Here is a 12,627-nt window from a genome sequence, read left to right as displayed (position 1 = left end):
TCTGGTCACTAGGTCCCCAAAATTTTCATTACACGTATTCATTTCTTTTGTTTATAATTTTTTTCTCCTTAGTGATTGACATTTCTGATGCCTAAAACCCAATTAAAACATGTGAATAGTTACACATTTCCCAATAGCTGACTAAATTTTTCTGTAAAATTGTTTTTTAATGCCTTCATTAATGTTTTACTTGCCAAGATGCCACCAGGCTTGCAAGACTTTAGTTGTGAGGAGAGATTAGAGAAACCGCAGCTCTTCTCATAAGGGTAAAGGGGAGAGTTCAACCTCCTCGAAGATATTTGCGTACAATCTTGGTTGACACCTCAGCGCAGCACAGAACGGATGTTGCATTTTGTCAGAGATACTAACTTTCAACTGAAAGAAACTGAGGCCCTATAAGTCCATTCAGGGAGATGAAAGAAACTTGTGGTACTATTCAACGAAGAGTTGGGAGTTCTCCTGATATCTTGGTCGATACTTTCCACATAGATGGTTAATTTGCTTACCAGGCTTTGACAGAATGGGAGGATCAATAACATCAGAGCACAGGAAGATAATCTTTAGTTAAACCAGGTTCTCAAACAGGGACGGGACATGTGACATGGTTAATGAGGGTGCAAAGATGACACTGGAGTTACAGGATATAAATGCACTGTCACCGTGAAACTTGCGTTGCAGTACTTGCAATGCAATTTTTAGTTCAGTTCATCACAAACTGCGTTTTGACATTCCGAGCTGAAGTGGAAAACACTGGAATGGCTCCTTTGTTTGGACCAAAGGCACCCGATGTTGATGTAGAAGATCTCTGGTGTTTGCTAGTGATTTTCTTTGAGATTTGAGACAGTGATAGCTCTATTCTGAAACCTATTCCAAGTTCCATTCTTCCGGTGAGCATTTAGTATTTGTGTCTGAGGCAGGCCATTTAACTCTGAGGATCACCCTACCTGAAGCATAGATTACAGGATAGACATCAGGAGTGGAACCACAGCCTTTCAGCTCGTGGTTATTGAGGATTTTTGCATTGGTTCAGCTGAGACCAGCTAAGTTAGCACAGAGCAGGGATAAAAACTTGGACTTTACTGGTCTATACAACTTGGTTGCCACTATCTGGTACAGTTACCAATTGACACCATGTTAGGTTCTAAATGCTTTTTGTGTTTTAATAATATGCACAGTTGTTGCTTATCCATTTTTGAACTGATATTTTACAGGTGTGGAAATGTAATTCTAATTTAAGCTCATTCTGCATTTCAATTTGCAACCTATATTAATAATGCAAGTAAAGAGAGAGAGAGAGAGAGTAACGTATCCAGATTTGCTGATGATACAAAGCTAGGTGAGAATGTAAGTTGTGAGGGGACACTGGCTGCAAAGAGAGAGAGATTAAGCAAGTGGGCAGCAAGGTGGCAGATGGAGTATAATATGGAGAAGTGTGAGCTTATTCACTTTGATAGTCAGAATAGAAAGCAAAAATATTTTTTAAAAGTGCGAAGCTTTTCAGATATTGATTTACAGAGGGACTTGGACAAGGAATGCAAAGGTAGCATGCATGCAAGCAATTAGGAATGCAAATAGAATGTTGGCCCTTATTGCAAGGGGATTGGAGTACAAGAATCAAGAAGTCTTGCTACAGTTGTTTTATATGTTCATGGGATGTGGACGTCACTGGCTAGGCCAGCATTTATTGTCCATCCCTAATTGCCCTTGCTAAGAGGGCATTTAAGAGTCAACCACGTTGCTGGTGGGTCTGGAGTCACATGTTGGCCAGACCAGGTAAGGGCAGCAGATTTCCTTCCCTAAAAGACATTAGTGAACCAGATGGGTTTTGATCATGTAATGGTCATCATCAGACTTAATTCCAGATTTTTATTGACTTTAAATTTCACCATCTGCCATTGTGGGATTCAAACCCTGGGCCTCTAGAATGCTTGTCCAGTGACAATACCATTATGCCACCGCCAAAAGGACTTTAGTGAGAGCACACCTAGAGTACTGTGCACACTTTTGGTCTCCATATTTAAGGAGGGATATGCTTGCAGTATAGTACAGTAGAAGTTCACTAGATTAATTCCTGGGATGTTTTATAGTGAGAGTCTGAGTAAATTGGATCTATACAGGATTCTGGAGTTTAGAAAAATGAGCAGCGATCTCATTGAAACATAGAATATTCTGAAGGGGCTTGACAGGGTAGAAACTGAGAAGTTATTTTCCTTGGATGGGGAATCTAGAACACTGGGCACAGCCTCAGGATAAGGGGCCAATCAGTTAGGACTGAGATGAGAAGGGTTGTGAAACTTTGGAATTTTCTATCCACGAGGGTTTTGGATGCTCCATCATTGAGTATATTCAAGGCTGAGAGAGCCTGATTTTTTAGCCTTTCAGGAAATCGAGGCATGTGAAGTTGAGAAGTGAAGTTGGGGCCAAAGATCAGCCATGATCGTATTGAATGGCAGAGCAGGCTTGAGGAGATGCATGGTCTACTCCTGTTCTTAATTCATAGGTTCTTATGTCACCTTCAATCTACCTTTTTTCTCGTAATGAAATTGACTTCTAGCTGGTAGAGAGGGTCTTTAAGGTTATTGTAGCTGAATCATGTCATCAGGCTGCTGTACTTTCCACTGAATGATGCACAGTTATAAGTATGAAGGTAACTGAAAAATAGGCAAATGACCATCTAAATACCTTTCTTCTTACGTTTGCAAATGACTTTTTTTAAAAAAAAAATCATCAAAATGTTGTTTTATTTGTTGTAGCCCGTCAAGCAGCAAAAAATGCTCCTAAAAGACTGATGAGCCTGCCCATCCGGTCCCCACTGGAATCAAGCTCTCCTGGAATAGACTACTCCACTGCAGATACACCACAGGCGAGTGAGGAGAACCACAATAGTGTATGTATGAGACATCCTTTTGTAATGTTTGCTTTGCCCCATTTGATGCGGCTCAAATCTATTTGGTCCCTTGGGTGAGCTTAATTCACATAAAAAGAAACTGTAATAGTCTAAACAGCTGTATTTAATGGAGAAACATAAATACAAAATTAAAGAATATATTCTTAAGAGTTTAGATGAAAACCACATGGACTCTCCCCCTGCTGCTGTTAGTGGTGCTCGCTCTAGTTCCTTCACTTACTGGTTCTATAAAGCACCCACTAATGGAGTAAGAGATCTTAAGCTGATTTGAAAACAAACCTAATCCTTAAATTGCCAATTATCTACAATATGTTAAAAGCCTTGTGTATAACATTCTGGTAAGTGTCACACATCCTTCAACACAACAACACATTATAAAAGCAAAATACTGCATATGCTGGAGATCTGAAATAAAAACAAAGTGCTGCAAAAATTTCTGAAGAAGAGTCATATTGGACTCGAAACGTTAACTTGGTTTCTCTCTCCACAGATGCTGCCAGACCTGTTGAGTTTTTCCAGCACTTTGTTTTTATTTCCTTCAATACGTTCCCTGTTCCGGTTTCGTACGAACATCCCATCATTGTAAAACAGCTTATCCTCTGATTCACCCTGAGCAGTTGTGAGAGATCTAGTTACTGAATATATCAAATGTATTTTTATATCAAGAGCTCCCATGGTTTTGTTCACAATGAGCCTGAGGATGCGCTGAAGAATGACAAAAATGACAGGAAGTACCCAATATAAGTTAAATATAGACCTACATACAGTAGATCTACCATGGTTCTGTTCACATTCATTTGAAGGATTTGCGTAATAATTGCTTTACCCTGATGGGCTTATTCAGTGCTGAAGTCAAATTCTATTTTTATGATGGCACCATGAAATTGCTTTGGGGATCGTGTTCCCTCAGTGTGTCCATAATATTCTAAAATCTAAATGAACAGCCATTAAAATTTTTCATTTGTGTATATGTTAATTTATTAAGTGTATACATTTTAGAAGCTATAGCCTTAAAGCTGAGAGTATATTGCAAGATGATATGTAAAATATACCATTCAGCGGTAAGTTCCTGGAATTTAGCAGGATTGAGGGGATGGTCATTGGGTTGGCAGAAGTGGGGCAGGGATGTAGAGTTTAGCATTAATGAGGTAACTGTCTAGGAGCCTGGCAGTATTGGGATGGGAATACTGGCAGCAATAGCGGTTAGATTCCTGCGGCCTTGCACCATTTGGGGAGCAATCCATGAAGAGAGGAAGTGGAGGTTTGGTGGAAGTGGAGGTTTGGCAGAAGTAGGAGCGTGGGGGAGGAGGGTTGAATGTGGAATTTGCTCAATGATGGATTGCAGTGGTCTGTTAATTTTAACTGAACCTACTTAGTAGGAAACTAGCCTTCCTTCCACAATCACCCAATTTTACTAACTGTTGTAGTCAAGGAAGTAAAATCGGGTGGCTGTAAAATGGATGGAAAATCCAGACATGTCAATTTCCTGCCAGGTGAGTCAAGTTAAAATTACCCTCATTGGGTAATTTGAACATTATATTACATGTTTAAAAACAAAAGTTTGTTCATTTTCCCTTGGTTTTTGAGCTATGTCCCTCACTTTTAAAGTTAGTTGAATGAGAGGCATAGCTTTGTCTAAAAGTTTTGGTAGAGACTAGGTGTTCTGAGAGAGGTGGGCAAGGAGCTGGGAGAAAGTAACATATTTCAGGGCCTTGGAGAAGAAAGGTTAGCAATGTGACAGCAGTTGGAAAGAATGGTTGGGCCGAGACTAGTTCTTTTTTAAGGAGTTGATGTCAGCAGTTTCGAAAGAGAGGAGGGCAGTTCCTTCAGAAATTGAGCCATTGACAAGCAGCTAGTGGGGGTGGGGTGGGGGCCAGGGAGGTCCTTGGGTGGTCAGGAGTAATGTGTGGGAGTTTCCATTAGTGCAGACAGACAGACTTCATATCTCCCAAGATAGCTGAAAACTCACCTATAGTTTTAGGTATAAACTTTACATCCATTTCTGAAAACCAAATATAAGATTGATCAATCGCTATTAAATTCATTCACGTGATGTGGTGTCGCTGACTAGGCAACACTTATTGCCCATCCCTAATTGCCTTTGAGAAGGCGGTGGTGAGCTGACTTCTCGAACTGCTGCAGTCTGTGAGGTGTAGTTGCACCCACATTGCTGTTAAGGACGGAGTTCCAGCGACATGATATGGTCAGCATGGTGTGTGGCTTGGAGGGGAACTTGCAGGTGGTAGTGTTCCCATGTGTCTGCTGCCCTTGTCCTTCCAGATGGTAGTGGTTGTGGGTTTGGAAGGTGCTGTCTAAGGAGGCTTGGTGAGTTCCTGCAGTGCACCTTGTAGATGCTGCTACTGTGTGCCAACCTAACAGTTGAAACACCAATAAAAGAAAATTTCATTAACAAGAAATTTTGGCCTCAAATGGTCCAGATGTTCAACCAGTGCAAAACAGTATACTCACCCCACAATGTTGTGTACTTGTTGAACCTTCTCATAATAGCGAATTATATCAAGTGAAGCATTTTAAACTATCTACTGTATGTTTACTTCTATTCTTTCAATGTTGTTGAAACTTTGAATTCAACCTTTTTAGCCCTGGAGAACGTACACCTTTCCGTTTGTATGTGTATGTATATCCTTGTTTTGACAATATAGTCTCTCTGCTGCTGCTTAGTTGACATGTACTAAGTGAGCAGAAATTTACTCCAACTCAGCATTGAGAGGACTAAAGCCGTTGTCTTTGGTCCCCATCACAAATTCTGTCCCCTGGCCACCAACTCCATCCCTTTCCCTGGCCTCTGGTGTCATATTTAATCCTGGAATGAGCTTCTGATTCCAGAATCTGCTCAGTCACCTCTGTATCTTTGTCCATCTCAACCCTTGCATCAGCTCATCTGCTGAAACCTTCATTCGTGCCTTTGTTTCCTCAACTACTCCACTGCTCTCCTGGCTGGCCTCCCATCTTGCAGCCTCTGTAAACTTGAGCTCATCCAAAACTCTGCTGTCCATATCTTAACTCACACCAACTCTTGTGCTTGCTAACCTACTTCGGCTTTGATTTAAAAATTCTCATCTTTCTTTTCAAATCCCTCCATGGCCTTATCTCTTCCAATGCCTGGAATCTCCTCCAATCCTACAATCCACTGAGGTAAGAATCATAGAAACATGTTCCTTCAGATTCTGGTCTCTTGCTTATCCCAATTTTAAATGCTCCATCATTGGAGCCTGTCTAAGCCCTAAGGTCACAATTCCCTCCCAAAACCTCTCTGGGTCTCCTCCTTTAAGGTGTTCCTTAATATCTGTCCTAATATTTTCTTAGGTGGCTCAGTGTCAAACTTTGTTTGTAAATGCCCCTGTGCAGCACCTAAGCATGTTACTGTATAAATAAATGCAGTGGAGCTTGGGGACAGTTCCGTACTTGGGTAGTTCCTTTGTAATGACAGTATCCCCATTGTTCTCCACACTTTCACAAACATGTTTAGTAAATTATTTATTTGTGTGTGGAGGTTAAAGAGCTACGATCATTGAATAAGGAAAGTATAGGTAGGTAATCTCATTAATGAGGAAACCTCATCCCGCTCTACTAGATTTCCCTTTTTAATTTGATGAGCATTAACTGTAGTTGTGCTCATCCTGTCTGATAGTATATGTTGTAAGGTATGTGTGTAGGCTTGTTGCTGATTTAGAAGGGTATGTAAGAGTCTGTCTTTTCCTTGTACAGCTGGTGTCGATGAACATTGGAAGTACTCCGACTATTCCAGTGATCTCAACCCCTGAGACTCCTGGACCTGCTGTTACCTCCACTAACCTTGAAACTCCTCTGACTCCAGTTCTGGAGGATTCTCCCCAGAAAAAGTTATTGGGGCAGAAGGCCACGCCTCCACCCTCTCCACTGCTATCTGAGCTCCTGAAAAAAGGGAGTCTCCTGCCTACCAGTCCTAGGCTTGTAAGTAACCAACAGGTTTTTTTTTAAAGAAACCTAAGCGAAGGGTAAAGGCCTATTGTGCGAATATCACCAAGATTGAACAGAGGATTAGGTAAATTGAATAGTAATGGGTCTAAAAGTATGTAGATTGTAGAGGTTTATGGGTGGTAAGGAATTGTACTGCTTCAAAGTTAATTGGTGAGTGTAATCTCACTACTGTAATCTACTTGATCTACAGTGTCAGCGTGAGGTGATACATTTTGGTACAAAGACATGGAGAGTCAGTATAACATAAAGGATACTAAAGGGTGTGTAAGAGCAGAAAGACCTGGGTGTATATGTACATAAGTCGTTAAAGGTGGCAAGACAGGTAGAGAGAGCTGTTTCTAAAACATACAGTATTCTAGGTTTCATTAATAGCGGCACAGAGTATAAGAGCAGGGAGGTTATGATGAACTTATTTAAGACACTGGTTAGAGCTCATCTGGAGTATTGTGTACAGTTCTGGGCGCCACACTATAGGAAGGATGTTGAATGCATTGGAGAGAGTGCAGAAGAGGTTTACAAGAATGGTTCCAGGGATGAGACACTTCAGTTATGAGGAAAGATTGGAGAAGTTGGGATTGTTTTCCTTGGAGAGGAGAAGGCTAAGAGGAGATTTGATAGAAGTTTTCAAAATCATGAGGGGCCTGAGCAGAGTAGATAGGGAGAAACTGTTCCCGCTCATAAATGGATCGAGAACCAGAGGGCACAGTTTTAAAGTGTTTCGCAAAAGAAGCAAATGCGAGGTGAGAAACAACTTTTTCACACAGCGAGTAGTTAGAGTTTGGAGTGCACCGCCTGGAAGTGTGTTGGAGGCAGGTTCAATTGAGGCATTCAAAAGGGCACTGTTTCTATTTTAAAAAGTCAGTCAGAGAGAAATAGAAGAGCAGATATGTAGGCAAATTTCAGAGAAGTGTAAAAGTAATAGAGTAATAATGGTGGGGGATTTCAACTTCCCCAACATTAACTTGGTTAGTCGTAGTGTGATAGGTTTAGAGAGAGCGGAATTCTTAAAATGCATCCAGGAGAGCTTTTTAAGCCCGTACGTAGAAGGTCCTGCAAGAGAGGGGGTGGTCCTGGACTTAATTTTAGGGAATGAAGCTGGGCAAGTGGTAGGGGTATCAATGGGGGAGCATTTTGCAGATAGTGATCATAACTCTGTTAGATTCAAGGTTGTTATGGAAAAGGACAAGGATGGGCCAGAGATCAGACTTCTAAATTGGGGGAAGGCCGATTTTAATAAGATCAGATATGATTTGGCCAGAGTGGACTGGGAGCAGCTACATTTAGGTAAATCTGCATCAGAGCAGTGGGACTCATTCAAGAAGGAAATAGGGAGAGTATAGGGCCAACATATTCCAGTAAAGACAAGGGTGGGACCAACAAATCCAGGAAGCCTTGAATGTCGAGGGATATACAGGATTGGACAAAGAGAAAAAGGGAGGCTTATGTCAGATACCGAGGGCTCAAAACCGCGCAAGCCCGAGAGGAGTATAGAATGTGTAGGGGGGAACTTAAAAAGGAAATTAGGAGAGCAAAAAGAGGGCATGAGAAAATGTTGGCAGGTAAAATAAAGAAAAGTCCAAAGTTATTTTACAAGTACATTAAGAGTAAGGGGATACCTAGGGAAAGAGTAGGGCACATTAAGGACCATAGTGGTAATTTGTATGTGGAGCCGGAAGACGTAGGTAGGGTTCTAAATGAATACTTTGTGTCAGTGTTCACAAGAGAGAGGGACGACGTGGGTATGGAAATCAGGCAGAAGGACTCTGATATAATTAAAGAAATTAGCATAGAAAGGGAGGAGGTTCTAAGTGGTCTGGCAGGCTTAAAAGTAGATAAATCTCCAGGCCCAGATGAAATGTACCCCATGCTGTTGAGTGAGGCAGGGAGGAGATACCTGGGGTGCTGGCAATAATTTTAAATACCTTTCTGGCCACAGGAGAGGTGCCACAGGACCGGAGGACAGCCAATGTGCTACCATTATTCAAGAAGGGAGGAGGGGATAAACCAGGGAACTACAGGCCAGTCAGTCTAACATCAGTGGTGGGGAAACTATTGGAAGCAATTCTGAGGGACAGAATTAATCTACACTTGAAGAGGCAGGGATTAATCAAGGACAGTCTGCATGGTTTTGTTAAGGGGAGGTCATGCCTGACCAATTTGATTGAATTTTTCGAAGAGGTTACCAGGTGTGTAGATGAGGGCAATGCATTTGACGTAGTCTACTTGGACTTCAGCAAGGCTTGTCCCACATGGGAAACTGATAACGAAGGTAAGACCCCATGGGATCCAAGGCAATTAGGCAAATTGGATCCAGAATTGGTCGTGGCAGGAAGCAGAGGGTGATGGTCGAGGGGTGTTTTTGTGACTGGATGTCTGTGTCCAGTGGGGTTCCACAGGGCTTGGTGTTGGGTCCCTTGCTGTTTGTGGTATATATAAACGATTTAGACTTGAGTGTAGGAGGGTTGATCAATAAGCTGGTGGATGACATGAAAATTGGTGGGGTGGTAAATAGTGAGGAGGATAGCCTTAGATTACAGGAGGATAGAGATGGGCTGGTCAGATGGGCTGATCAGTGGCAAATGGAATTTAATCCGGATAAGTGTGAGGTGATGCACTTGGGCAGGACAAACAAGGCACGGGAATACACGATGAATGGTAGGACCTTGGGAAGTACCGAGGATCAGAGGGACCTTGGTGTGCATGTCCACCAGTCCCTTAAGGTAGCGGGACAGGTAGATAAGGTGGTTAAGAAGGCATATGGGATACTTGCCTTTAATAGTCGAGGCATAGACTATAAGAGCAGGGAGGTTATGCCACAGCTAGAGTATTGCATGCAGTTCTGGAATCCACATTATAGGAAGGATGTGATTGCACTAGAGAGAGAGTGCAGAGGAGATTTGCCAGGATGTTGCCTGGCCTGGAGAGTTTTAGTTATGAGGAGAGATTGGATAGATTGGGGTTATTTTCCCTGGAGCAGAGGAGATTGAGGGGGGACATGATTGAGGTGTATAAAATTATGAGGGGCATAGATAGGGTAGACAGGAAGTAACTTTTCCCCTTGGTGGAGGGATCAATAACCAGGGGGCATAGATTTAAAGTAAGGGGCAGGAGGTTTAGAGGGGATGTGAAGAAGAACTTTTTCACCCAGAGGGTGGTGGGAATCTGGAACTCACTGCCTGAAAGGGCAGTAGAGGTAGCAACCCTCATAACATTTAAGAAATATTTGGATGTGCACTTGGAATGCCATGGCATACAAGGCTTTGGGCCTAGTGCTGGAAAATAGGATTAGAATAGTTAGGTACTTGTTTGACCAGCGCAGACTTGATGGGCCAAAGGGCTTTTTTCTGTGCTGTAGACCTCTATGACTGCAGGGTTACGGGGAAGAGGCAGGAGATTGGCAGTTATGGGGAAGAGGCAGGAGATTGGCACTAAGTTAAAATGCTCAGAGCTAGTGCAGCCACGGTGAGCTGAATGGCTGCCTCCTACGTAACAATTCTGTGATTCTTATTCTTGTGATGGGGTATGCATTGTTTTTTTGGTCCTTTCATTATCAGAGAACAAATACCATTACGCGCATTGATAATGACCGTATCTCAAATACAGAAATGGTAACATGCTCCCAGTACAGGATAACAGAATTTTAATGGCACAGAAGCAGGCCATTCGGCCCATTCTGTCTGCACCGGCTCACCAAATGAGCATTAAGACCTAGTGCCATTGACCTGCCTTTTCCCCGTACCCTTGCACGTTGTTTCTATTTAAATAATCGTTCAATGCCCCCTTGAATGCCTCGATTGAACCTGCTTCCACCGTACTTCCTGACAGTGCAGTCCAGACCCAAACCACTCACTGTGTGAAAAAGTTTTTCCCTGCGTCACACTTGCTTCTTTTGCAAATCACCTTATGCCTGTGCCCTCTCGTTCTTGATCCTTTTATGAGCAGGAACAGCTTCTCCCTATCTACTCTTTCCAGCCCCCTCATGATTTTGAACATCTCTATCAAATCTCCTCTTTCTTCTTTTCTCCAAGGAGAACAGTCCGAACCTCTCGATCTGTCCTCATAGCTTAGCTTCTCATATACCGATGTGTATATTCTAAATTGATATTATATATTTGTTACTTACCACACCAGTGGATAAGATGCCTCTCGCATCATAATAACAGACAGTGTCTGCCTTTTGCCCCTTTCCCTGTTTTAGGTCAGTGAAGCTGAGCTCCAGGTGAATTCCAGCCATATTGCTAGTCCAAATGTACATATTGAAATGGGGACAGGTGTGTCAACTCTGCATGTTCCAGAGCTACAGTCCAGTGTACCAGTGTCTCCAGCACCTGCAGGTAACAGTTTTAGTGTTATTCATGCCCATTTCAGTGCAATTTACAGTAGAACCATGACAAGTTTGTTTTATCTGCTTTATGTCAACTTGTTTCATCTGATTTTGTCTACACAAAGGAACACAATTTGTGGTTCTGAGTCCTTGTATTTGTAATTAGTTTTAATTTAACTTTGTCCTGTTGACTGGACATTCACTGCATATAGCTTCAGCCAAAGGTGAGACTTTAGCTGATTTACATCGGCAGGCAGACTGTTTTCTGTATATAATTATTAAAGATAATTGCTTTCCAATAATACCCACTACTTAGCCTTACTTTAGATAACTAAATATACTGAGAGAAAAAGGAAAACATGGAAATGAGCAGACTTTGAGGTTGGAGTCTGGAATAAGAACTGTTGATTTGAATGTAAGGTGTTTTTAAAAGTTAAACTGTAGCAATATTTGATGCATTTTTTTTTTCTCACTCACTCTTTCTTTCTCTTCACCCCCACCCCCCACCCACCAACCCCCCCCACCCCTCCCAAACATCATTCTCTTTAGATAAATATTATACTTTTAGAAGTGTCTTGCTGGCCTGACCAAAAGTTTCTTAACCAAAATTTGTTCTTCTTTTTTGGAGCTGTCTGTCCCTTTGACACTTACACTCGTGCTCATGTATTCAACTCCATTATGACTTATAGTTCATGTGATGTGCTGCGTCAGTAGAGTGATGCAGGGTACGATAGCTTATCGATATAGGTGAGTTCGAATTCCGTCATAGCATGTTACAAACTTAAATATATCTGGTTATTTGTGGGCCAGCACTAGAAAAAATGATCCTGAGTTGTTAAGAACCCAACAGTTCTTGAATGCCTTTCAGGAAGGGAGATTTGCTACACCTGCCCTGCTGGCATTTCCACATAATAGGCCCAGATTTTCCTACAACAGTAAAATCATGATATACATTAAGTTTAGCTATCTAGTGTGCTGATCATTCTGCTGGAGCATGACAGCATATTGGAAGTGGCATGTTCTTTTATTCCCAGCTATTTGACAGATACACAAACAGAAAGGCAATGTGAAAAGAAGACCAGGCATGGTACTCATCCAAAGTGCTACTTCCACAAGGATTTCTTAGTGGAATCAGTCGGCTTGTTTCTGTTTAGCACATAAACAGGGAAAATTTAGCGCACAGGAGGAGGCCTCTCGGTCATTGTATCTGTGCCAGCTGACAAATTGCAATCCAACCTAATCCTACTTTCCTGCTCTGTGGTACTCCAAGTGATTTTTGAATGGGACAAGAGTTTCCACCTCTACCACCCCTTCAGGCAGTGAAATCTGCACCACCCTCTGCATGAAACAGATTCTCTCAACTCTCCTTTAATTCTGTTGCCACTTACTTGAAATCTATGCCTCCTGGTTATTG

At 42.1% G+C, this 12,627-nt stretch overlaps 1 protein-coding gene across 1 annotated transcript in view; it reads left to right on the top strand.

Annotated features, from left to right (window-relative positions):
* Positions 1-12,627, top strand: part of LOC144691061 (bromodomain-containing protein 8-like) — an 88,369-nt gene that overhangs the window by 11,436 nt on the left and 64,306 nt on the right. Inside the window, 3 exon segments of the mRNA XM_078559091.1 lie at positions 2,754-2,887; positions 6,638-6,862; positions 11,088-11,223. Coding sequence (XP_078415217.1) covers positions 2,754-2,887; positions 6,638-6,862; positions 11,088-11,223 — 495 coding nt within the window.

The sequence above is a fragment of the Cetorhinus maximus genome, chromosome 15, assembly GCF_964194155.1.
Source record: "Cetorhinus maximus chromosome 15, sCetMax3.hap1.1, whole genome shotgun sequence".
In the NCBI taxonomy this organism is placed as follows: Eukaryota; Metazoa; Chordata; class Chondrichthyes; order Lamniformes; family Cetorhinidae; genus Cetorhinus; species Cetorhinus maximus.
Note: the sequence above shows the minus strand (reverse complement) of the source record. Positions and strands in the feature narration are given on the sequence as shown.